Source organism: Lygodium microphyllum, chromosome 22 (genome assembly GCF_053477565.2).
Source record: "Lygodium microphyllum isolate KBCC chromosome 22, Lygodium_microphyllum_v1.1.10, whole genome shotgun sequence".
NCBI lineage: Eukaryota > Viridiplantae > Streptophyta > Polypodiopsida > Schizaeales > Lygodiaceae > Lygodium > Lygodium microphyllum.
The window spans coordinates 97031992-97057332 of NC_141156.1; the positions used below are offsets into that span (position 1 = coordinate 97031992).

Sequence of the window (25341 nt, forward strand, 5' to 3'; positions counted from 1 at the left end):
AAACAGGTCGCCTGGCTGCAATAGCAGTCGTCTGATCAGCAGGGATACAAAACAGTCCTGAAATCAGCAAGAAAACACAGCAGAAACACAAATCCTGAAAACTGATACCATGTCAGAAGTGGAGCAGCGGTGGAAGCATAAACATGTGCTGAAATAAACTGCTGAAACACAAGACAAAAAGAGAAAAGAAAGAACACGATACAGATGAGAACTCAGATGTATGCACGGAAATGGAATCCATATATTTGAACACGAGACAGTCGCATACAACAGTGAGTCACTGGCTGCGTGGGCACTGGCACTGGCTCCTCTCTCCACAGAGTCTGCAGATGTTGAAGATGAAGTATCTGACTGAGGAGGAGCCACTGAGTATAAATAGGCTGAAAAAGTGGGGAGCAATAATGCTGGTCGGACAGCATTTAATGCTGGCCGACTGGTGCATAAAATGCTCCACTGGCATAAAATGCCACACCAGAAAAATACCTAAAATACCTAATAAAAATGCCCAGCCCAGATCAAGCTCACACTCACACATGAGCTGACAAATACTCTGCTAACACTTGTCTCGCCTATGGTTAGACCTGTCACTCTGACCCACTTGCACAATTTCCTCTTGCACTCTGCCTTAATACCATTGTAATTAATTGTGGTAAGCTTCGCACGATTGGCCATGAAAAGTACACCGTCCTCATCAAGCAAGTCCAATAGCTTTCAGCTATCGAAAGTGCGGTGTCTCTGTATTCAATTATGCTACGTCGTGTAGTCACAATGCAAAGGATGTCTCATATACCTTCACGTACATTCAATTGTGGGAAGCTTTGCACCATTGGCCATGAAAAGTACACCGTCTTCATCAAGCAAGTCCAATAGCTTCTAGCTATCGAGAGTGCGGTGTCCTTGTATTCAATTATGCTACGTCGTGCAGTCACAATGCAAAGGATGTCTGATATACCTTCACGTGCGCTTCTTCTCAACATGGACAACTTTGCTTCATCCACACATTGTTACGAGAAACTAGCCCGCGGTTCTCTAACTACGTAATATCTAAGTATGCACGAACACTCACATAAGATCTGCACCGAAGTGTATACACAGTTTGGGTCCTCAAGTGTAGGACAATACTCTCAGCTTACTTAGAGTTCGACCTGTCTCCCAAACTAATTGCACTATGCCTTGTGCACAATAGAGAAGACTAGCACTACCCCTAGGGACAATGCAAAGGATGTCTCATATACCTTTACGTGCACTTCTTCTCAACATGAACAACTTTGCTTCATCCACACATTGTTACGAGAAACTAGCCCGCGGTCTTCTAACTACGTAATATCTAAGTGTGCACGAGCACTCACATAATATCTGCACCGAAGTATATACACAATTTGGGTCCTCAAGTGCAGGACAATACTCTCAGCTTGCTTAGAGTTCGACCTGTCTCCCAAACTAATTGCACTATGCCTTGTGCACAATAGAGAAGACTAGCACTACCCCTAGGGAGAGACCACTTATGAGAGGTTTTTAAGTGCAGGCCCGCCAAGAATCGTCATGTGCTGAATCCCCAACAAGAACAGCCCTACCACCAACTCCAACAACCCTACCACCAGCCACCTAGGCCACCAACGTCCCCCCAACAACCTTCCTCCACACCACCACCAACTCTCCTCCATGGCAGCCACCAATGTCCCTGCCACCCACGTCTTCGATGTATGCTAAAGCCTACTACCTACGACGGTGAGTGCCATGGGACTGGCACTCGTCTAGGAAAGGGGTAATGTTAACCGTTAGACAAACAAGGTGAAAAATCTGAAAAAGCTAAAGCGGAAGATAAAGGCCAAGGCAAAAGTGAAACGGAAGATGAAAGCGCGCCAAGAAAAATATGGAAGCACAAGAAATGGAGAAAAGTCCTAAATAAAGGAAAAGGACGCACAAGAAAAAGCGCGAATCAATACTTTTGTAATAGAGTTTAGCGTATCATGGTTTAATTTAAAGAGCGCCGGGTTCTCACCCGTGCAATTTGTAAAGGTAGATGGGCGGTAGGAAGGAAGCTAGGAAGATAGAAGGGCAATGGGAAAAATGGCATAGGCCACGGTCGGCCATGTAAAAAAGGGGATAAGGGGATGACCGCCCAAAAGGGATTTAGGGTTTTGTATATAAAGTTGAAAAGTGAATGAGAAGCTCATTCTTGTGTGTGGCAAAAAGTGGCTCTCCTCTTCTTCTTCTTCTTCTTGTTCTTGCTTGCTTGAGCTTGTGCTTGAGAGAGGGAGTGTGAGAATGTGAGGGAGTGAGTGTGTGAGGGTGAGGGACCGTGGGGTGGAGAAGCTCTCCATCTTCTCCTCTCTTATTCTCTTCTCTTCTCTTATCTTGTCTTGCTCGCGGTGATGGAGCTTGAAGCATGGAGCTTGAGGATGGAGCTTGCTTGAAGCTTACACTTGGATCGTGGAGCTACCAGAGTGCGCGGGAGAGGAGGTAACTCGAACGGCATGGATGAGAGGTAGCCATTAGTACTCGGCTTGGAACGCTTGAAACAATAAGCGGTCCGGGGGTCTTGGCGGTTGAGCGAAAGCTCCCACAAAGCCACCTTTTTTTTCTTGAGCTATCAAGCACATCACATCAATTTGCATCGGCTTTGCCTGAAATACTTTGTCTTCTTAGGCAGTTTGGTCTTCAAAAGTCTTCATCATGCTTGAACTTGCACTTCTAAAGAACACCTCAAAGCAAAGTATAACACCTCAAAGACAAGTACAGTGTATACAATTCATATAGCACTATCTTTGTTATCAGCTGGCTCTTACAACCAAACCTTATCCTCACAAAATGTTGAACTCCCATGATGAAAGTAGGAGAACATAGTTACAAAATGTATGTTGAACTCCCATGATGAAAGTAGGAGAATGCTTTTTTGACACATAGTTATACTAAGAAGTTCTTATGAGCTTCATGTGAACTTTAAGATCATATAAGAAAAGCTTTGAAAACATAAATCCTTCCACATAGGCCAACAAATTTTTGTTAATTGGAAGGACGATAATCACAACCCATAATATAATTGTAAAACCCCATTTAATAAGTTCTATTGGTGGTTCATTATTATTCGGCCAAATCTACAGATGAATTTGTGATCAATTGAGGTTAATTTTGAGAAAAGCCCTAATTTTTTCCAGGTTGTGATTGAAAAGGGGCTCTATGTATGAACATGGCCTTGCTGACCTTAAAAAAAGAGTTGATAGTAATAGGTCTTTTTAATTGAATTGGGCTTGTGTCAAAGGAAAGGAGACAAGGCAGTGAGCAATCTATCCATGAGGAGAGGAGGTAGACTGAGGTGGCATAAAGACGTGTGTAGGTGGTTGGTTGGTAGAGAGGTGGTGAGTCGGTGACCTGTGTGTGGGCAAATGGAGTAAGGTGGTGACGTCGAGGAGTCACAACACTATGCAAATGGCGATTCTAGGAAGCATGGGCTGATGTGGTGCAATAGAGTTGAACATGTATGCTGTCTGCTCACTAGGTGTCATAGCTATAGTTGTTGGCTAGTAGGTGCAACACAAAGTGCAAGAAAGAGGGCGGTAGCAGTACGATAGACTGACTTGGTAAGATGTCGATCAAGATCTACACCTATAATTGAGGGCAGTAGCTAAAAGAAGAAATGCTCTACCATTAAAAACACACAAACACTTGTACGACAAATGCACATACTGATAAAGGGATACAATTAGGGTTAGGGTAATGCAGAGACAATGAACACGGTGAAATAATAATGAGTGAATTTTGAATAGAATACAATGTTCAATGCAGCAAACACACTATGCAGTAAAGAATATTGACCCCCTGAACTTATGTGTCATGAGGATTGGGGTAGAGAGTATGAGTTGGAGAGCGTGTCATACTTTGACAGATCCAAAAATGCACCTTCATCCATCTTCATAGTCTCAAGCTCTTTCTTCAAGAAAGAGATGTGTGTCTCATTTTTTAAGCAAACATTTGCTCTAGGGTTAACTATGCTTCTTGTGAAGAAGCTGTAGACTGAATGTGTGGGATGATGGACCACTGAACTGCCAATGCAATCAATGCGCATTTGAGTAATACCCATCTACATTCATAAGTTGCTCATGGAGGTCCTGAATGTTATTGAGATAATCTTGCATAGAATCACCTTCATCCATCTTCACAGTCTCAAGCTCTTTCTTCAAGAAAGAGATGCGTGTCCTATTTTTTCAGCAAACATTTGCTCTAGGGTCAACTATGCTTCTTGTGAAGAAGTTGCAGACTGAATGTGTGGGATGATGGACCGCTGAACTACCAATGCAATCAACGACTATGCCTGAGCATCTCGTGTGTCCCATGCCTTTTGTGCTATTGATCTCTTGGAAAGTGGTTAAGCTGGAGCGGGCTGAACAGACTGAGTGGGCTGAGTTGGCCTTTGTCCATTGCCCTTTGTCCATGTCCTCTTGGAGGAGGTGTAGCAGGAGCCACAACTCCAAGCCGAACTTCTTCACCGTTGACATAATGCCAAGGATTCTTTCCAATCAGCACATTTTTCATCATAAAAGACCATAGAGAATAGTTGTTGCCATCCAACCCATCCTCCTTGGACACTTATGTGAATACATCACCTCCCTGACTCGCCATGGTAAATGTCACTAAGATCAAGGAGTAATAGAGCAATTCTTTAAATTGGACCAACTTGGAAATCTCAGAATTTCCATAAATTACAGCAAACACTTTGTTGCAATTAGGAAATCTAATCACATTGTCAAAAAAACTTTATGATGTACATGTTGTTCAAGATTCAAATAATGCTCAGTAGCACAAAAAATGCAAAAGTCCCAAAATTTTTTGTCCCAAAATGCACATATTCAATCTATTACAGAGTGTCATATACATTTGCCAATCTTTGAGCTGACATCAAAAGCCCCAAATTTTTGATTTGAAACCCAGACACTTGCAAGAACACAGATACGTTGCATGGGCAAAAGCCCCTTCCAGTAGAACAAACGTGAATTAAAAAATTGAAATTTTTTTTCCCTTTTTACCTCTGTTTTTGGTGATTGAACTAGTGGCACCTTTAGCCAGTGGTGGTGTAGACCAAGTTTTTGGGTGGAAGCTGACTAAGGAGGTGTAGAGAGCTGTGAACTGGTGGGTTGGTGACGCACAGGACCATGTGTTGGTGTTGGTTGCACAGGCAGTTGGTGGGCGTATGTGGTGTCGGCGCACAGGACTAGCGGATGCTTGTGGCGCTGGCGGCGAAGATAGAGGTCGGGTGCAAGAAGAGGCATTGCCTAGGGTAGCTTTGTATGGAGTTGCACGGTGTGGCAAGTGCTAGTGGGCTAACTTGCTAGGCAATACAAGGAGGAACAGCTAGAGGCTTGGGCGGCACTGCTGGTGATAGATAGAAGTTGTCGCAGACAGTTGGAGACTAGTGAGTTGAGTCCTGTGGTGGTGGACTTGGCGGTGTAGGTGGTGGACCTACTATCAAAAGCCGAGGAGCTTAGCTGAAGGTGGTGGGCACAGGTTGAGCTGAGCTGAGGGCCAGCTTTGATACCAAATGTGAGAGGCGAGAGAATGCACAAAGATTGAAGCTCAGTTGAGAGTACACTTGATAGTGAAGAGAGTGTGAGAGTGAAGGCATGACTCCCTTTGCAATAATCAAAGAGTGTAAGTTGCAAGTACAAAGTACAACCCTTAAACCTGAGGGTTGCTAGAGTGTTTTCACACTTGAAAGGTGTAAAACACGATAAGTGCCCAAACTGTGTAACACATACACATGAAATAAAAGAGAAAAAAACTTGGGGAAAAAACCTATGGTAAGGAGAGTAAAAAGTGCCCTAGTGTCCTTTCAAGGATCACCGACACTCCTCTATGAGCGTAGGCATGAGTCAAACCCAACAGGCTGCAAACCTCAAAACGGAGCATTGGGGGTCTCCAAATAGAGTAGACGGCAGCATAGAAGGTAGAATGCGGGACCAAGATAATGTTTCAAGGCATGGAGGTATTTGGAAGGCAAAAAACAGCCAACGAACTCGTGGCCTACTGTTGACGACAGCTGATCAGCCCGAAATGCAAAGTTTCGGATGAAGGTCATTTGTAAACTCTAATTTTGAGGGTAGATTGCAGCTGCCATGATGAATAGCAGGGAGATGAGGGCTGAAAACAGTCCAAATCTGCGGGGAATGAGAGACGGGCACCTGATGGTAGAAGACAATGGTGGATAGCTTCAACTCAGATATCCTCCGCGTATAGGGTGTGAACAACAAGGCTTTGGCACTTGTAAGCCGCCAAAATGAGATTGTACCTGAGTGGAGGGCACCTTGTCTGTGTATAGAAAGTTTGGATGCTCCCAATTAGGGTTTGCGTTTATGGGACAGAGACACTCTAGAAATGTGTTTCTTTCTAATAAAAGGTTTAGTTCATTACTGAATTGAGTTTTGGGGTTGTTTTAATAAAACTAATGCAGTCTTAGCTCAACTGTAAGTGGCTCTAATACCATTGTTGGTTCAGGTGCGGAGTAATTGTGTGATTAATTTAATAGAGAATGAATGAGAATGGAAGAATTAATCGATGGACAACAATACTCAATCACAAATGAGAACCAATGTATTAATGAATGAGAGAGTACAATGCTCAATGCGATCACAATGAAAATGACACCTTTACATGCTATCGTCATAGGAAACCCTAACTAAAACCCTAGCCCAAGTGTCACTTAGTGCCAGAACACGAGGAGCAACAATTGCATTTAATGACAGTTTAAATGCCTAGGTAGCCTGGATCTTGGATCAAGATTTAAAAGGCATCAACATGTAGCCCATGAGATGGCCTACGCAGAGCTCTAAGGCTGAGAACTGAAGGCTTGCATTGGATTTCTTAGTGGGTTCTTTCCTTGAGCATGCCAATTGTAGTATGCAGACCTCTACTTCAGTGAAAGAATGTGTAGGTCTGCAATTACCATCATTTGCTAGCTTATGTTTTAATTGGTAGGGTCCTCGACAAGCTTGTCACTTATTTAATTTGCAATTGTTTTGAAGATCTTTCTTTTCAGAAAATGGGACCTTTAGCAAAGATACATGACCATGTTAGTCATGCAATCCTTGTCGCTGTATGAACTTGTGGATAAGAACAGCAAGCAGGATGAAATGTTTGTTTATGACTTGTTCAGCTTGATCCTCTTCTATCTGTCATGAATTTTTGCAAGTTTGAACAGATTATAGTTTGTAGGCTGTAAACTCATGCTTTCTTATACAGAAACTAGATGAAAGTGCAGTTAACAAAGTTTGTGAAAAAATTCTGGACAATTACAACAAATGGTGCGAATATTTGAGGGAGATTTCAGTTTATAAAAGGTCAGTACAAGGTGTAGATGTACAAAATCTCTGTGGTTAAAATTTACTCAGACAGTTCCTGCACTTACAATGTGTAAATGTATCAAGACTATCTTTTTGTCCTGGCAGTGCTGATACCAAAAAGAAGAAGCTGTTCTTAGCATCTCTGTACCTATTGATCTGGGGTGAAGCTGCAAATGTCCGGTTTCTTCCAGAGTGCCTGTGTTACATCTTCCACAAAGTAATTTCTTTTGGCATGACTACTAAATTTCCTTGTGTTTCATTTGTGAAGAACTTTTTGTGAGTCCAAAATCAAGCAACGAATGCATGATAACATGTTATGATATGGCACTTGCTGTATTCTATTATTAAATAAAACTTAGATGCTCTTTCTCTTTTGTTCTAAAGACGGATTTTGAGAGCTGTGTGTGTGATTGAGCCTCTTCTGGCTCAGCTTGGCAGTAAGATACTTCATTAATTTCAATGACATCAACTCCAAGGAGCTAAATAGGAAGGTGCTCTTGTAACTTACAGGCATTCTGTTCAGATGGTACATGCACTGAGATGGTAAAATGTCAGGTTTTGTGCTTCAGGAGTGCTTTATCTTGCATGCATCTATGGTGTTGTGTTAATCAATGCATGCGTGCATGTATGTGTTTATGGATCCATGCATCATGCATACACACATACATGTATGCATGTGTTGGTATGTGACAAAGAGTGTGTTACACGTGTGGTGGTCATAATATTAGAGAGTACTTGCTGCTTTCCTACACCTAGGATGGGCTTTCACTATCTGACTCTGCCTGATTGTCATGCTTTACCATATTTCTTCCTAGTTTTGTTTTAGTACTGGCTGTCATTTGTTTCACTTGGACATCTGGACTTTATTTACCATCCTTGCTTTGTTCATTGGTTCGAAATTCAAATGGCTGCTCTTCTGCTTTTTATATATATGACATCCACCTTTGTGATAAACCTGCAGAGACTTCTGCCTTAATTGAAGAGGAAACTATTTCACGTTGGAAAAAAATCTGGCTGGCTGAGTGACATGCTGAGAAATCACCCAAACATGATGGTTCCTCATTTCCCCTGCTGATCTTTCTGCTGAATGTATTGCACTTTTTATGTGCCCCCTCAATGTGATAGGCTTCTATGTATGGAGCTACTGAGATAGACTCTATCCAATCTCCATGAAGGAATTACAGGACTCGAGTATGCTTGCTTTTTACATGGGGCACATGGTAACAAAACAACAGTTCAAAGCCTGGGTCAAGCATGTTGCTGCTGAAAATTGGATTCCCTATTGTAACTTCCTTGGCAAAGGTTTGTAGTGTGTCCAAGAAAGTTGATGGATACATATGTGTTGTACAAGCTGGTCAATCAGGGAGTTGCTTGACTCTAGAGTTACGGCGTGACTTAGGACCATACCTTGGTCTGGCTCTGGAGCTTGTGTTTCTGGCCTGTGTGAGTCAGACTCAAGTCCTTGGTAGTTTGTCATGGGCTACCGTAGTCTAAGGCGACACGATTGTTGGGACAAGCAGGTTGTGAGATTGGTTAATCAGGATGGAAAGAAGAGCAAGTTATGGGTTGGATAGGTGATGAAAAGAGAGAGCATGATGATAGCTCGATAAAGAGAGAGAGAAAGAAGAAATATATTTTAATATCTACATAAAGCAAAGGTAGCCTGTGTGACAAAACCAAAGTATATCTATGTCTAATGTCATCTTAGCTGCCTCCCTTAGTGAAAATCTTGGGCTAGAAAAAGTGACTCCGAAGTATACATACTCTCTCATATGCTCCACATCTCCTTGGATTGTGAATTGATAAATAGATTGGGTTACCCATGTTGCTGAAACACTGGATACCATGACCTTGGGCTTTCTAAGATTCACTATGAGATGCTTTTGAAACATTGAACATTGTAATCTTGGGCTTTCGAAGATTTACTACGAGATCTCTTATCTTTGCTAAAGGCATGTAGTGCATCCAAGTGACATTGCAAGCTCTCCGGTGAGTTTTAAACGAGTACAATATCATCGGCATATAGTAGTATAGGTATTAATATTTCAGATAGACTAGCTCAAGTCCATCTCCCTATCAATGTATTTAGAGACCTTGCCTATCTACAATTCTCAAGTAATGTGGGTGAAAGTGAACATCTTTATTTTACTCCTATGGTGTCGACAATCCTCTCATCCCTCTAGGTGTGTGTAACGACACGTCACTTTCTCGTACAATTTAGAAATGCCCCTTTGCATACTCTCTAGCACTCAAGTCTCTTGCAATCTCTACATGGAATGTGCTTGAGGTATTGTTCTACATGCCTTATAGAATTCCACAAAGCAACTATAAATTGTCTTGTGTTGACCTCAGCTCTCCTCAATGATCGCATGGAGTGTGAGGATATGGTTCAATGTGGTGTATCTATGTCTAAAATGAGCGTGTGCTTGTGCTCCTCTATCTTGCATTGAGCTCATGTTTGAATATAGATCTGTATATCTTGGCTATCATGTGGCGGATCATGATGGTCCTATAGCTACTAGGGACCAAAGGGTCTTCACTCTTAAAGAGTGGGGACTATAGTATAGTTTTAAGACATCCATCACATACCTATTTGTTGAACGTACATGCTAATATGGGTGCCTATGTGTTACATACATGTGAGAAGTGCTTTGCTATTAAAGTGTTCTTATCCTATGTCTTGCTGTTTTGTAGTTTGTAGATTACCTCTCTAACCATCATACTCGTGAAGAAGGACCAGTGTGTTGGTTTGCAAGCTTGTGGAGGTGCATGGGTGGCTGTCCAGGCACATCATATGACGTTCTCCCATTATGGAGCAAAGCATTAGGTGATGTAATTTGTATGGGGGGTTGTGTCTCATAAAACATTCTCCATGCTCAGCTATCCCATGCCCAAAATAGTTGGTATAATTTTGTCTCAACTTTTGCCAAGTAGTCTTATTGTTCTTCAATAAAAGGCATTTTGAGTATCCTTGCTTGGCAATGTGTTCAAATGCCCAAAGAGATCTCTCTTTGTAGGCACATGCGAAAGTCCTTGCACTCATTATCATACTAGCCATTTTGAGGGGCTTTAGAGCATGGATGTTTGCATGTGGCCAAGGTGTGTGGAAATGCTAACGTAGCTAAAATATGCAAGGACTTTGCAAAATCTCTCGCGATGTTTTCGTGAAGTCTCCTCTATAAAGTGGTGCTTGGGAAGATATGATATTGTATTTCTCATGTGCATGCAAGAGATTGTAAAAGATAAGATAGTGCAATCCATTGCTATCCCAATTGTGACCATCAATTATGACAGACACATTTGGATGTCATGGGAGGGAAGTACCATATGACAATATACAAGGAGTGTTTCTACTCTTGCACCCTCATTGACATGCATTGGCCTGCTCGTCTTGATGGACTACATGGATCTGCAAGTAGAGTTCCTCCTTAAACAACTTGCTACTGCTCTTAAGCCTCAATTGTCATGCATAGCATGGTACATGCCTCCATCTTGTGTGCTTACTCCCACCTATATTTAGTTAAGTGTGGAAGTGTGCTATATGGTCCTTGGTTTGTCTCCAAATAGAAGATGATATCCCGGTCTCTAAAAGTCTCCTTGAATGCACCTATATCTAGTGGTGATGATCCATTAGAGGTCCATGTTACTAGTTTTAGGTTGGCCACGTAGGTCTTGCACCATCATTTGGTGCGTTTCTATAGGATCACCCCTCTACCTCCCCTATAGAAGGCCATCTTACCTTCCTCCTTGGCTACTTGAATTTTGGGCATACACTCTCTTGTGAGGACTAGCTTAGTGGCAGTGAGGTCATCTCCAAGAACACACTTATTTTCTTTAGTGTCATGTGCTTTGCTAAGAATTTTTTCCTAGCCTCCAATCTGTGGAAATGTATACCAAGGTGCCCTCGCTATCAAAAATTTGTTGATAGTGTACCATCAAATGTGCTGACTTGTGAGGCTCCCGATGATCTCCCACACTTTTTATTGCTTTGTTGTAGGCTTCAGCCAAAGTTGAGGGAAATGAGGAAACGGAAATGGAAACATAAATGACACATTTGGAGGAGGGGGAAATGGAAACACCACACCATTAGGGGGAAGGGTAAAAGGGGGGCAATTTCGGTCTCGTATAGCAAGTGGTGAACTTGTTGGCCGCTTGCTAGTAGAAGATCCCCTAGAATATGCAGTGCATGTTGGGTGCCTTATGAGAGAGAATATGACAAATTTCTCTCCTCACGAATTGGATTGCCTTGCATGACTAAAGGCATTGCGTTAGAGTTTCCTAGCATTGATGTGGAAAATGCTTATGGACTCCGTCTTGCTACAGCTTGGCTAATCAGCTCCCCACTACCACACCCCCATGTGTGAGAAGCTAGATGAGGTAGGACACCCTCCATAGTGTCTAGCTATCTTGAAGGCATCGCTAGAAGCTTTGACAAAAAGCATTTGGGATGCTTTGCTCTACCTAGTGCGAGTTGTGTGTGGACAATGCTTTTGGAATCCATCCTTCTACATCTTGGCTAATCGACTCCCTACTACCATGCTCCCATGTGTGAGAAGCTAGATGAGGTAAGACACCCTCCATAGTGTCTAGCTATCTTAGAGGTGTCGCTGCAACGTTTGACAAAAAGCATCTAGGATGCTTTGCTCTTCCCAATGCTGGTTGCATGAGGGTGGCCAATCCATCTCCTTCTACATAAGAACTTGTTTGTTGATCCTAGTTGTGTAGGCCAAGAAACTTTTTGGCTTCTTGGTGACTCTTGTGGTTGGCCAAAGCTACTTTCCAGGGTCTGAGTCCAGCTCATTTAGAGGCCAACTCTTCCAAAAATTTGAGAGGTGCCACTCTTGGAACTTAGCCTAGGGTACGTACAGGTCTAATTTGCTCAGTCTTCCTATGGAGGCCAGTGACATGGATCCTCCTCCAAGGGATGGTTGTGAGATTGCCATCTTGTTCTCCTTTGTCAATGACTAGCCGACCACTAGCTTGAAGTGTGAAGAAAATGTTGTGGGAGCACCACCCACTTTGCTTGCCACTTGCAGGGGGATGCCCATTAGTGAGAACTGAGGATCCCACACCTCTTCAGGCTGCAAAGGCTCACTAATGGAAGGCTCTAGCCTCTCGTATGGCACATGGGATAGTTGCATCTATGTGTATGGGCATGCCTAGTTTCCCATCCAGCCCACTGGATGCAAGCTTGCTCTTCAAGTTGTAGCTTGTCATGGGCTTGAACGTGAGGGTTCTAGAGAACAAGTTGGCAATCAATCTCCGGAAACCTCTGTACGAGAGCCTTATGCAAGCCTTGCCAAACCCATATTTTAGGCTATGAAGGAAAGACGATCTGGGTGGCGTGATCTATGTTATAGCGAAGATCCAGCTTAGGGATGGTCTCCACTCCCACCTAGTTGAGGTCTGCACTCTTGAAAGTCCTACTAGAGGATTTTCCATGCATGTCCATGTGGGTTGAGTCCTTGGACCACAAGCTGGCCTAGTAGGGCTAGACTTTGATACTTTGGATCAATGATACCCAACTGGCCCTTAGAGCAATGATGGATGATAGTCTCCCAAGTCACCTTGGGATGGGAATTTGTGGACCCATTTGAACAAGCCCAAGGGGAGTTCTGCACTAGGCAGCATAGTTGAACCACATGTGCAGAAGAAACAACAATAGGAAGCAATGGACCACATTGTTACCAAGAGAAATTGGTTGACCATGAGGGTCCATTCATACTAGGGAGAAGTGGATCATGCTCTAATATGTCAGCTTCTGTTTGATGGCATCGAGTATCATGATGAATTGTTGGGTTGGCGTAATGCCATGTCCCACTTGGAATACAAGGTATCTGATTGTCTTGCCCTCGCTCATCAGTTGAAACCCTAGGGAATTCTCCACTTGGGTTGGGGTAATGCCAAGTCCCACTTGGAATCCAAGGTATCTAATTGTTTGACCCCTCCTCACACATTTGAAATCCAAGTGGATGCCCCACTTGGTATTGGAGGTTGGGTCTTTAAGAAAACCAACTAACTTTTGCCACTTGATTATTACACTTGTAGCATGTAGAACACCTCTAGTGCTAGTCTCACTCTCTCTAGCATCATCTCATCATCCTTGATGTAGAGAGCTGTGTCATGAGCATACTTTGAGTCCACTGACACTGTCTTTGTGCTTAGAGGGGGCTTGAGACCTTGTGTGCCGCTCACTCTCAAGAAAAGGGAGTAGGACATCATCTCCGTGAGGAGTAGGAAGAGTTATGGGGCTGGAGGGCAGCCCTAATGGATGGCTCCAATCAAAACTTTGCCCCCCTCTGCGCTATGATCACTCTCCTGGTGGTGCGGATTAGTATAGTATAGACATGCCTTTGATCCACACTTGAGGGAAGCCTAGTAGTGCCATGGTACCCTCTAGGAAGTCCCAATTAGCCCTACCATAAGCATTCTTGAAGTCCAAAAGGAGCATAGCCACCTATTGACAACTATGTTGTGCCCACTCTCTGGCCTCAAAGAAGGTGAAAACATTGTTTGAGATAATCCCATCTTGGATGAAGCTTGTTTGTGTATCATGATAATATCTGGGAGGATGGGATGGCATTTGTTGCCAATCATGTTAGCTAGTGCCATATAGGCAACTAACAACAAGGCGATCGGCTGCCACTAGGAGAGTTCTAAGTGGTCTCCCTCTTTTGAGAGGAGGCTAACTAGAGTTGTTGACATGCTACCCACAGAATGGAAGATCTTGAGAAATGCTCATAGCAAATGGTGCTTCACCGCCTCCTAGTACATAGATAAGAAGGCCATGGATAGCCATCCTCTCTAGGGCATTTTTACCCATCCTGTGAATGGAAAGCCTAGGCCAGCTCCTCCTCGTTGAAAGGGGAAGGGAGCGACCATTCCTTCTTCTTTGTGACATGGGATGGGATGCGGTTCCCATCTTGTTGTTTGTAACGTGTCACTCAAGCTTAGATTGCCTATCGCTAAAAAGGCAATATTGTGAAGTTAGGGGCAAGTTCCATCACTTCCTCCAAGTAGGAGCGGACCCTCCCATATTTGCTTGGAAGGATGGGATGTGGTCCCTTGAGGCGCATGCCTGATGCACTTGGAAGAACAATCTACACATTTTATTCCCTTTTCGCACACTCAAAAAGTACATGAGGTGTGGAAGGACAACTTTGACCTCTTGTCCTCTAAAGCTTGCAAGAGCCATCCATACACATAGCTCTTGGGTGTGGAGAGTAGGATCCTTAGGTGACCCATATAATAATAGCCTCGTCATAGTTGCTAGATCCCTTTAAAGGGTCCTCTCCTCCTCACAACACTATTGACAAGCATGGAGAGCCCCCTCTTGACAAATCTTGCTTGATGGCTCTAGGGCCTTTGCAGCGTCCACCACAATTCGTCCATCTTGTGTCCAGAGTACTTGGTCTAAAGCTATTCTATCTATCTTCTCACCTCGTCACGTCCATAGTTGGAACTTGGGACATGGTGGGAGGGAGGATCCAAGGTTGAAGCAGGGCATCAAGTGTGAGGAGAATTGGGGTATGATCTAATAAGTTGATCCTTGCCTTATGTCCATTACTTGGTCCAAAGCTATTCTCCCTATCTTCTCAGCTCCTCATATCCATAGTTGGAACTTGGGATGTGGTGGGAAGGAGGATCCAAGGTTGAAGCAGGGGAATCAAGTGTGAGGAGAATTGGGGTATGATCTAATAAGGTGATCCTTGCTAGCTACCCCACTTGCCCTCCTCAAGTGCACCCCTAATCCTTATATAGAATCAATCCAATTGCTCCAAAAGTACACCACCTAGTCGCTTGTATTCCCAGGAGAAGTGCAAGGAGCTATCTCATCTATGGAAAGTCGACTCCCTCCAATCATTTGAAGCTTCTTTTGCGATAATGAAGGCTTTTGAGGCCCCCTACTCCTTATCTACCATGCCTTGGAAGTCCATACCTTGGTTTGCTGGTCCTTTAATTCTCCAAATTGTTGAAGTTGCCTCCAACAATGTAGGATTCCACCTCAGGAAAACTGACTAGAATCTCCAACCAAAAGCATGTGCGCACACATGCCTTCATGGGTGTATGGACATTAAGGATCTGAAGGCACTAGTCTCCAATGTCTAGCCTGACCTATATGACTCTCCCAGCCACAATGGCCACCTGGTCCTACACACAAGCTAGCAGCTTGAGCTAATCAAAGTACAAACTGCACCACACTCATTATGGGCGTCAATAGAGTACTCGGAGTATGAGTGTGAACCGCTTGGGAGGATCTTACCCACGGGCCACCATAGTACTGGTTTGGGAGGAAGGGAGCTTATGCTCTCATTATGGGCATCGATAGAGTACTCCCATAATGAGTGTTAACTGCTTGGGAGGATCTTACCCACTATAGTACTGGTTTGGGATGAAGTGAGCTTACACTCTTGTAAGGGGTAGCTATAGCTCGTGCATGCAGCCTAATAAACTACTTCCTAGGATTCAAGCCCATGGTGAAAATCAAGGTTTGCAAAGAAGCACCTACTCAATGTGGTTGAAGATGATGAAGGTGAGGTATGCGGGCTTAGAGGGCAAACTCGACTCGCCCATGGTGGAGTTGGGATGGAGGAGAGTGATGGTTGCTTAGTGAACCACTACAAAGGCCCCGAAGAGCTAGGTTGAAAGGTGCACCTTAGAAGTCCGGTAGAATTGGGCAGCCTAGGCAAAGAATGGCTTGAGCAGATCCATCGGTAATATCCATTATGGCAAGATGCGAAGGATATTGGGGTGTGGGATCTCTACCTTGTGCTACGAGTTAATGTCCATCATGCACCTCCGCCATTGCTCCAGCGATAACTCTAGTTAGACTTTCCCAACTGAGAGATGCATTGATACCTAGTCCCTTAGAACCTCCTCCACATGAGTCTTCATACAGTTGTCATATTGGGAAGTCTCGAGGAAGAAGTCATAGTTTTGTTCATTTGGGGAGCTAGCAAATGTGCCATGCCACTTCGCGACTTGCGAATAGCGAATATTTCCACCTTCAAAGGAAGCAGGAACTTTGCTAGACTTGCAACCCTCTTGTAGGACCGAGGGCCAATGGGAAAGAACTCCTGTGGGAGGAGTTGCGTGTCACGGGGGAAAGTGCGGTGTGCTGTTTGGACCGAGGAGCTAGAGGTGGTGTGGGATGGGTGGGTTGCTTGCAAACGGGGGAAAGATATTGGTGTGTGAGGCTCGTCACTCCTTGTGGATAGAGGTTGAGTGTGGGGGGGATAGGGGTGGTGCATGTGTGAATTTTGAGGGAGGAGTCCAGTGCTGTGGAGAAACGTGCAATGGGGGGTGGGTGGTGTGTTGACTTAGGGGGGTGGTGGCGGGGAAGGGGGTTGGTGGGTCAAGTTAGGAGGTGGGGGTGATGATGAGGGTTTGGGTGGGGGAGGGAAGGTGGGTATGTGAGGGTGGGGTGGGCTGTGCTGGGTGTTTTTTTTTTTCTTTTTCCAGCCGCGGCGGGGGGGGGGGGGGGGGGGGGTAGGGGAGTGCTAGTGATCTTGTGGTGGGGGGTGCTGCTGCTGTGGGGGGGAATATGGTAAGGGGCACCAGAAACACCACCTGCCCTTGGCTGAGGGTGTTGCAGCTGTATGGCCGTTTGAGGTCATGACATTCCCACATGCTTGGACATCTGGATGGGCACTAGCTAGTAGCATTGGTCACAATTGTCATGAAGTGACTTAGGGCGAATGCACAAAGGGCATTTCAGGTTTAGGGCAAGGGAATCCTATCAATAGGACTCAGCTGCCCTAACACTGGAGTGCTGAGTTTACCTCGTTGCATGCTCATACTTTCCTGCATTGTTCTTTGTCCAAGATATTCTTTGAAATTGTAGTGGTGGGAGTAGAGTTTATTTGTTGTTTCTCCCTTGTCACTACTTGTATCTACTATTCAGTTTGCTCCACCTGTTTGTGCATGTTTTTGAGCATCTCTACTCAAGAGTTTGTCTCCCCTTGGGTTTAGGATTTTGCTTCTAATTGACTGAATATGGGCAATTTCATGTACTTGTGAAATGAGGGAGTTTGTTTTTTGTAAGTTTTCTTGTATGAACCGACTACATTGTGCGTGAAAAATCTTTAGGTGACCTTTGCTGTACAGGTGGATTTGTTTGCAAGATTCCTCTCTAAAGTCGTTGCTTACATTATATAAAAAAATTCATAGAGGCCCCTCTGCTTCATTGCTGCATTCTGACAAGGTAAGGGTCTGTTAAATGTACAAGGATTATCTGTCAGTGCAATTGCAAACCACTGTCTCTTTGTTTGTTGCTCGTAATGAATTGTTGAACACTTAACTTTGTACATGTTTTGAAGGCAGGCTTACAAACTTGTCTGAAGTGGTTTTTGATCTTTGTGTATTAAGAGTAGTTAATGTAAATTTATGGGCATTTATCTGAAAATCAAACATACATGCAGATGACAGAGGAAATGCATAATATTCTTGAATCCAGAGTTAGTAGAGCTAGAAGCTGCACAGATGAATATGGTACATCATTTTTGGTCAAAGTGATAACGCCAATATACACTTCCCTTGCGGCAGTAAGCTTGTTTTTTTGGGACCTATTGTATTTAATCTCTTATCTTGTATGTTGAAGTGCATACTATAGCTGGCATTTCATTGCTGGCAGGAAGCTGCCAAGTGCAATCATGGAAAAAACCCACATTCAAAATGGCGCAATTATGATGATTTCAATGAATATTTCTGGTATGACATGCGAGCTTTTGCATCCTTTCATGTTACATTTTTGAAGTGCATCTTCGACCTTTTTTCTTTGTGGCAGTTGGAAATCCATTTGGCATGGTTAGTTCTGATAATTTGCAATTAATTGCTTTGTTGATGGAATTGCAGGTCTTCATCTTGTTTTAATCTTAAGTGGCCATTGGACTTCAGTTTACCGTTCTTCTCCACTGGCAAAGCTGATAAAGAAGTTAGTAGTCTTCTCTTTGTTTATAAAGTTCAACAATTACGTGGATTAGGATTTCAAGTATAATGTTGTTTTGCAAGTTTAGAATAAAGCTCATAATTTTTTAAAAAAGCAAAGAAGTTGATGTTGCAAGAAATGATTTGGTACACACTTAGTAGTTGTATTTATGCATCATCTCAAAATAGTTGGATTGAAGGATCGTGACGTAATGCTAACCACCATCTAACATTCTTTTAGATAAGGTATCTCTTTGCCTTTCTTGGATGATTTTCAGAGAAGAGGTTGTTTCATAGCTTTAGATCAAGGGAGGTTTGACTCTTCTTGTGATTAGTTCTAGGTAAGAGTTTTGTAGTCGGTGCATTGCTTAGCTATGGCAAGCTTCCAATGGCTTGAATAATATGTAAGGAGCTAGCGAAGGTAGAAAGGCAAAGCATATGGGACTGTTATAAAGCCCAAGAAGCCTAGAGAAGAGCCTCTAGGATGCTTTCATTGTATAATTGAGACCATAACATGGATATAGGGGCGTCGAGGATCATAGCTTGTGTCATGGATAGAGGGCCATCATGTGGATATGAGGATTTTTAGGGGAGTCATTTGTTTCTTATTGTTGACCATTGCTTGAGCATAATTCCTGTGCCAAATGTCTTGCAAACATAAAGAATGCGGGGCAATGCTATTTATTGATTGGGAGCTGATAGCTAGTGGAATCAACCTTTTGTATATCAAATTTTACCAAGACGATTGGCTCAATGATTCAAATTAATTGATGCTGCTTATATACTTTTAAAAGCAATTTGTATTATTTGAGTGTTTCAAAATATGATTAAATGTTTATCTTTCTATTGAAGGGCGGCCAATGGCCATAATGCCCTATAATTATACTTGGGTTGTTATTGATGAGATGTCGAAGAGAAATTTAAAATCTAGTCAAATGGTTAGATTGACCAGAAAGTTGAGAAGCCTAAGACTTTTACACTTGGATAGTCACATTGACAAGAAGCCCATATAATGAGTGGTTTTAGAATGTGAAACTAGATACTAATGATCAAAGAAACGACCAGGAACCGATGAACCTATACAGTTAAGCGCTCTAGAATCTAAATTTTTTGGAAGTTACCCAAATGGAAATTCTGTTCGTGTCAAATGATCTAAAATTTTGCAAGGAACCGTATCTTCAATGACTATATTAAATTCTTAACCATTTGAGAGAATTTTAGAGTAGAAGGTTTAGAAGCTTATTTCTTTAGAAAACTGACATGTGGCATTTATAATAGGACGTGCCATTTTTAAGAGACAAGTGCCTCCACACTTGCCATTTTCAGGAAATACTTGTTATTTGTAGCCTCTACTTTACACTTTTGAGCACCTAAGTCATGCACCTATAATTAGAGGTATTTCTCTTCATTTCAAATAATCTCTCATGTTGAAATTTCAGCCACATTCTTTGTACTCTTCTATCCATCACTTATCCATGAATCACTTTCTACTTCGTTGGATCTAGTCCAAGTTGCGCGGAGTATTACGGAAATTAGGATTTCGAAACCCTAACATTTAGAATTGTAGTAAATCAGTCCTTGTTAGGAAATGAGTTATCCTTGATATCATGTTAGGAAAGGACTGTTGTAAAAGCAAACTAGACAGAGAGTAGGATATGTGGGGAGATTCGTAGAGTATATACAATAAACACAGAGAGAAGAGAAATTCAGGAAACATAGAAAAAGAAGATGATGAATCACTGAATCATGCTAATAAACAAAGTTGATACAACAAAGCCAAAGCTTTGAAGATAACTGCATTGTCCTGTTTCAATTAGGTGGTAGCAACTTAAAGGAAAGTTGCATAGTGAAGGGAGTCAAATGATTCCTGCCAGGTATACCGATGCCCATGAGTTGGAGACTCTGTAGTCTCAAACAAAGTGAAACTACAGTCCAGATCTATAGAGATCAGTTTAAGGCCTTGAGAGGATAAATGTCTCCAAACACACAAAGATTGTTGAAATGTTGCACTCTCTATATGTGCAAGGATTTAACCGCGATATTTGTAAAGCTTTGGCTTTGGAAGATCTATTTGTTAGTCCTTTGATAGTCGGATGTCAAAGATGAATGTTGAAGGCGAAGGGTAGCTGTCAAGGGAGTGGAACATAGTCCTTAGATGTTGTCGGAGTCGAGGAAGAAGAACACTAGCTATGAACGCGTATTCTAGAAGATGATGATCAATAGGATGGCCTTCTATATGAGGAAATCCAACCCTTGATGGTGGAGGAATTGCAAAAGTGTAGGTGTTTGAGGTAGGGGATGCTCGTCAGAGCCGTCGGCGAGGTTAGGGAGATGTTAGATTATGAAACATAGCCTAATAGGCTGGTGCCAAGTATAGAGCATTGTCACTAGGCGGAAAGAGGTGATATGGCAGCAAAAGTGCACGTATTTGTTTATGCCAGATGGAGATGATGCTCGCTAGGTAGGAGAAGAGAATTGTGAAGAAATACCCTAATGCAGAAATATAAATGAAAGCATATGACAAAGCATAAATTTAACAGAAGGAATGAAAACTGTACTTTGAACTCTCGTGTCTTGAGGACTAAGGCAGAGGTGATGAGCGGAAGAGTGTGTCATACTCTTGACGGATCGTGAAATGCAACAAGGCAGCCTCCATGTGTTGAACAACTGCAAACGTAGCAAATAGTGATGTTGGATGAGTATTGGATAGGTAGAAAAGAGAGAGAAAATTGCCAATGCAGATTTAACTAATTATGTGGCAGTTGTTTGCATAGTAAATTAAGTAGCAGATGATGTGGTAGTAGCGTGCATAGTAAGTGCATGTAGTCAATTGATGGCAGCAGTTGGGATGAGGTCGTTGATAGCTGGGTGGTAGCTGGGCCTTGCAAGCGCAGCAGTTTGTTGACGTGGATAGGTTGTATGAGAGCAATGTAGCAATCAGCCGCAGTCGCTTGTTTGGAAATAGTGCGAATCAGCAAAGAGGTTTGAAACATGAACTAGACTCATGTAGACAGCAATTGATAGCTTCGGTTGAGATGTCTTCCGTGAATGGGGTATGAGCAACGAACCTGGAGGGTTTGAGACTTGCAAAACGAGATTGAATTGAATGGGGGGATAGCCTACCTATTTATAGAAAGTTTTGGGACCTTGTACCATGTATCATTTTAACACTCTCTTGAACCACACATCATTTTAGGTTTTTCATTAATTAAGCTTTTTTAGGGCTGTTTAAGAGACTAATTCAGCTTGTAGTGCCTATTTTAACTTATCAAGAATTTGCAGAAAACAAAAACAAGTATAATTTCACACTAGATGGTGGACATGGTCACTAGATGCAAGAAGAGAATCTACAGCTGAAACACAGCTTGGAAGGTGTGGAAGATAGAGTACTTGGTTTAGGGAGAGGTGTAGACGACGAATTGCTATATCTTTTGGGTGGGGTGTAAGTAGTAGTGGAGAGGAAGAGAGTGATAGAATACGGGAGGAATGAATATGAAACGGATACATGGGTGGAGTCAATGCCATACATATAGACATAGACTGTCTAGAGTGTCGTCCATGGAAGTCTCTGGAGTGGCACCTCAGCTCTCTTGGAATGCACGTAGAAAGTCTTTTTGGGGCTATAAATGGAAATTAAAAATAGAAATGGAGGAGGGAAACAATACTGAATGATATGGTTTCTCAACAATCGTTTGTATATGGTTCAGGCACTTGGTGCCCGTGGTTTGTTTCAATAAATTCCTATAAAGGGGGAGGGGTCAGTTCCTCTCTCAATGTGGAGTCGACTCTCTTCTTTCTCTTTCTCCCTGTATGTGTACTAATTTTCATTGTGATAATTGATCAAGTTGGTTCAGTTCTGATACAAGGGTACCATAGCACAAAGGAAGCCTTGGAGTGCAAGAAGACTACCGAAGAAGCCTGTGAGATTGAAAACATAGGATGAGGAGGTGTCGCTTGGAGCAGGGAGATTACCCTTGAAGGGTGAGGAGCCTCTGAAACTATAAATGCAAGGATGAAGAGTGGTACTTATGAGCAGGGAGACAGTCGATGATATCTCCGTCGGCAAACGCAAGCTTGATGAGGTGACGCTATAGCTACTGGGAGTGACGCCAGGTGGTGAGAATGACCTAGATGCTGAAAACGTAGATGAAGATAGCCTCTGGGAGTGACACGCCAGCTGTGGAGTGACGTCAGAAGGGTGGGAAACAGCCAGGAACGAAATGCAAGGTGCAATTGCCTCTGAGATGAAGGTGACGCTTGCTCGAGAGAGATGCTGGATGGTGAGGAACCTTCTTGGCAGGCGAACGCAAAAAGGTGGAGCCGCTAGAAGGGTGTAGGATTATGGAAGATAGCATAGATGGTGACGCCAAGACAATGTGGACTCGAAACGCAAGGTATAGGAGTAGAGAAGATATCGTCTCCAATAATGGAGAATGGAGGCTAGCTGAAGAGGAGCACACTGCCACCATAAATGCTACCAACTGGAGATGAAGGTTGGTGCCAGGAGAGTGTGGAGATGGTGGTAGGAGAGAAGAGAGAGAGTGTCAGAAGACTGATGAAGAGAGAGTGGGAGTGACGGATTGAAGGATCAATCGCAAGGAATGAATGAGAGTGGCCTATAAATAGGCACAACTAGTCTAGGGTGGCGCACCTTTTTGGGGCTGCAAACCCTAAATGCAAAAACACAAATTGTGGATGAAGGGTTTCTCAACAAATGCTTAACTTAGCATGAACCAAAGTATCATACTCAAGCTGCATTCTCTTGTCCTAAGAATCCCTCCATGGAGAAGAGCAAGGAGAAAGTAAAAGAACTGGCTATTTTCATGGTGGCTAAATCTCCAAAGATGCTTTCAGCAAAGGAAAATGATGCTAAAGGAGACTTCAAGTCTAGAGAGAGGAGCATCAAGTTTGATGTTTTCAATGGTAAGAAAGATTCTCAAGAAACTGTCTTCTAGTAGACAATTTGACGTTGCTTTGGGGGGTGGTGATTATATAGAAAAATCAAAGATTAGGATGGTTAAAATGCATTTGAAGGATGTTGCTTTAAATTGGTGGCTCAAAGTTATTCAAGAGGGAAAGAAACTTAAGCCTTGGAAAGAGTTTAAGAAGTTCAACAAGAAGTTTTTGCCTTCATTCTTTGAAGCTATTTTGCAACAAGAATGGGATGAGTTGAATCAAATCCAAGGAGACAATGTTGGAACATATATCAAGAGGTTTGCAACTCTTCTCTTAAATTTATATCTCTTAATGAAGTTCCTTGCATTACGGAGATGAGAAAGTTTATCTTGTTGAGAAACCCTTCACCCACAATTTTGCGTTTTGCATTTAGGATTTCGCGTATTGCGTTTAGAGTTTCATAGTGAACAACCCCAAAAAGGGGCTGGGTGTTGACAGTGGGGCGCCAACTTAGACAGCCGGCGCCCTCCCTTTGGGTGCCACCCTAGACAATCTCTTGTCTATTTATAGGTTGCCTCTGTCACTCATTCTTCACGATTGATTCATTGAGTCTGTCAACTCCTCTCTCCAATCTCTCCACTACCCTCACACCCCTTTTGGAAGACATTGCGGTTCATGGTTTGTGGCTGTCTTCATCATCTTCCTTGTGTTACGGCACCCTTGTTCCCTTGTATCACATTCACTTCATGATTCAGATCTTCATCATTTCATTCATAAGAGTTTCTTCTCTCTTCTATTTTGTTCTTAGTGATTATTGAGTTCACTTCGTGTTCCTCCCCGCAAGCTCTATCGTCCCGCTGGTACGTCGTCTTTTGATATGGTATCAGAGTTGGATTTGCTCAAAAAGTGGCAAAGATCCTCTCTCCAGTGAAGGCAAAGACTCGTGGCAGGTTCATCATCCACTTCTCTTCTTCTTCTGCTGCATCAACATCCTAATTGGTGGATGCTCCCTCTTGCGTTTGCTGTTTTTCATCTTGCGTTCAAGGATTCTGTTGCCGCCTCCACCTCTCAGTTTGTTGGTGGATCCTCCTTGCTATCTGGTGCTGGCTGCTGTTCTTTGATGTTGGCGGCTCAGCTAGATTGTTAGCGGCTCTTCCCTGCTATTGGCGGTTGTTCTGTGCTATTGGCGCTTCTTCCTGTTATTGGCGGCTTAGCTAGACTGTTGTCTGGCGACTCCTCCCTACCGCTGGCGGCTCATGGCGGTTGTTCTCTGTTCTTGGCGGCTTAGCCAGACTGTTGGTGGCTGTTTTCTGCAACTTGGCGGCTTAGCTAGTCTGCTGGCAGTTATTCTCTACAACTCGAGAGCTCCACCATATTGTTGTACCTTGCGTTTTCTACTGGTTGCAACCTATTACTGCTGGTGGCATCCTCTTATTGCTGGTAGCATCCTTCTCCCTCTGGTAGTTTACTTTAAGCCCTTGCACTACCCTCACACCCCTTGAGGCAGACATTGCAGTTTATGGTTCATGGCTGATCTCTTTCTTCTTCAATAAGGCACACTGGTACCCATGGCTTCTTTCCCAACAGATGACTAGACTACTGGGTTCTCCTACTATGGGATCACCGGACACACCATCGATGCTTGTCTACTTCGACCTTCACTCCTTGCTCCCCTGGAGTATATGGGTCTCCCACTTGGCACTTCTTGTGCCACTTGTCTTTTTTGGGCCATAGGGATCATTTTGCATGGGCTATCGGAGTATTATGCTCAAGGCAATAAGCCGCAACCAACACGCACTAAGTCCTTTCAAGCACACCGAGGCTCTAAGACGTTACGAGGCGATAAGCTCCGCTAGAGATCACCACACTGTGCGGAGGTTTCCTCCACCCACTTTCGGGTATAGTGGCTTCCACGACCCAGATCTCCTCCATAGTCTATACTCCTGAGAGCTCGCGACTGTTCCCCACCCTTGGTTCATCTTGAGCCTCCTTCCCTACCCTCTTTCACTCAAGTTCGAGAGGCCACTTCTGGGTGCTTTTCGGCTTCTTCTTTGGAGCCTAGATACCTTCTTTTGCATGACCGACGACACTCTTTCGTCATTAGATGCTTTGCAGTCTGCGAGCCATGAATGGTTGGATTCCCTTTCTCTCTCAGAGGGGGCTTCTAGTTCTTCTTCGGCTTTAG

The 25341-nt window shown here is 43.3% G+C and overlaps 1 protein-coding gene across 1 annotated transcript in view; it reads left to right on the forward strand.

The window, feature by feature from the left end:
• Positions 1-25341, forward strand: part of LOC148017425 (callose synthase 9-like) — a 202201-nt gene that overhangs the window by 100970 nt on the left and 75890 nt on the right. Inside the window, exons 8-12 of the mRNA XM_087662494.1 lie at positions 7234-7331; positions 7440-7551; positions 17756-17878; positions 17968-18044; positions 18189-18267. Coding sequence (XP_087518620.1) covers positions 7234-7331; positions 7440-7551; positions 17756-17878; positions 17968-18044; positions 18189-18267 — 489 coding nt within the window. The remainder of the gene's footprint in view (positions 1-7233; positions 7332-7439; positions 7552-17755; positions 17879-17967; positions 18045-18188; positions 18268-25341) is intronic.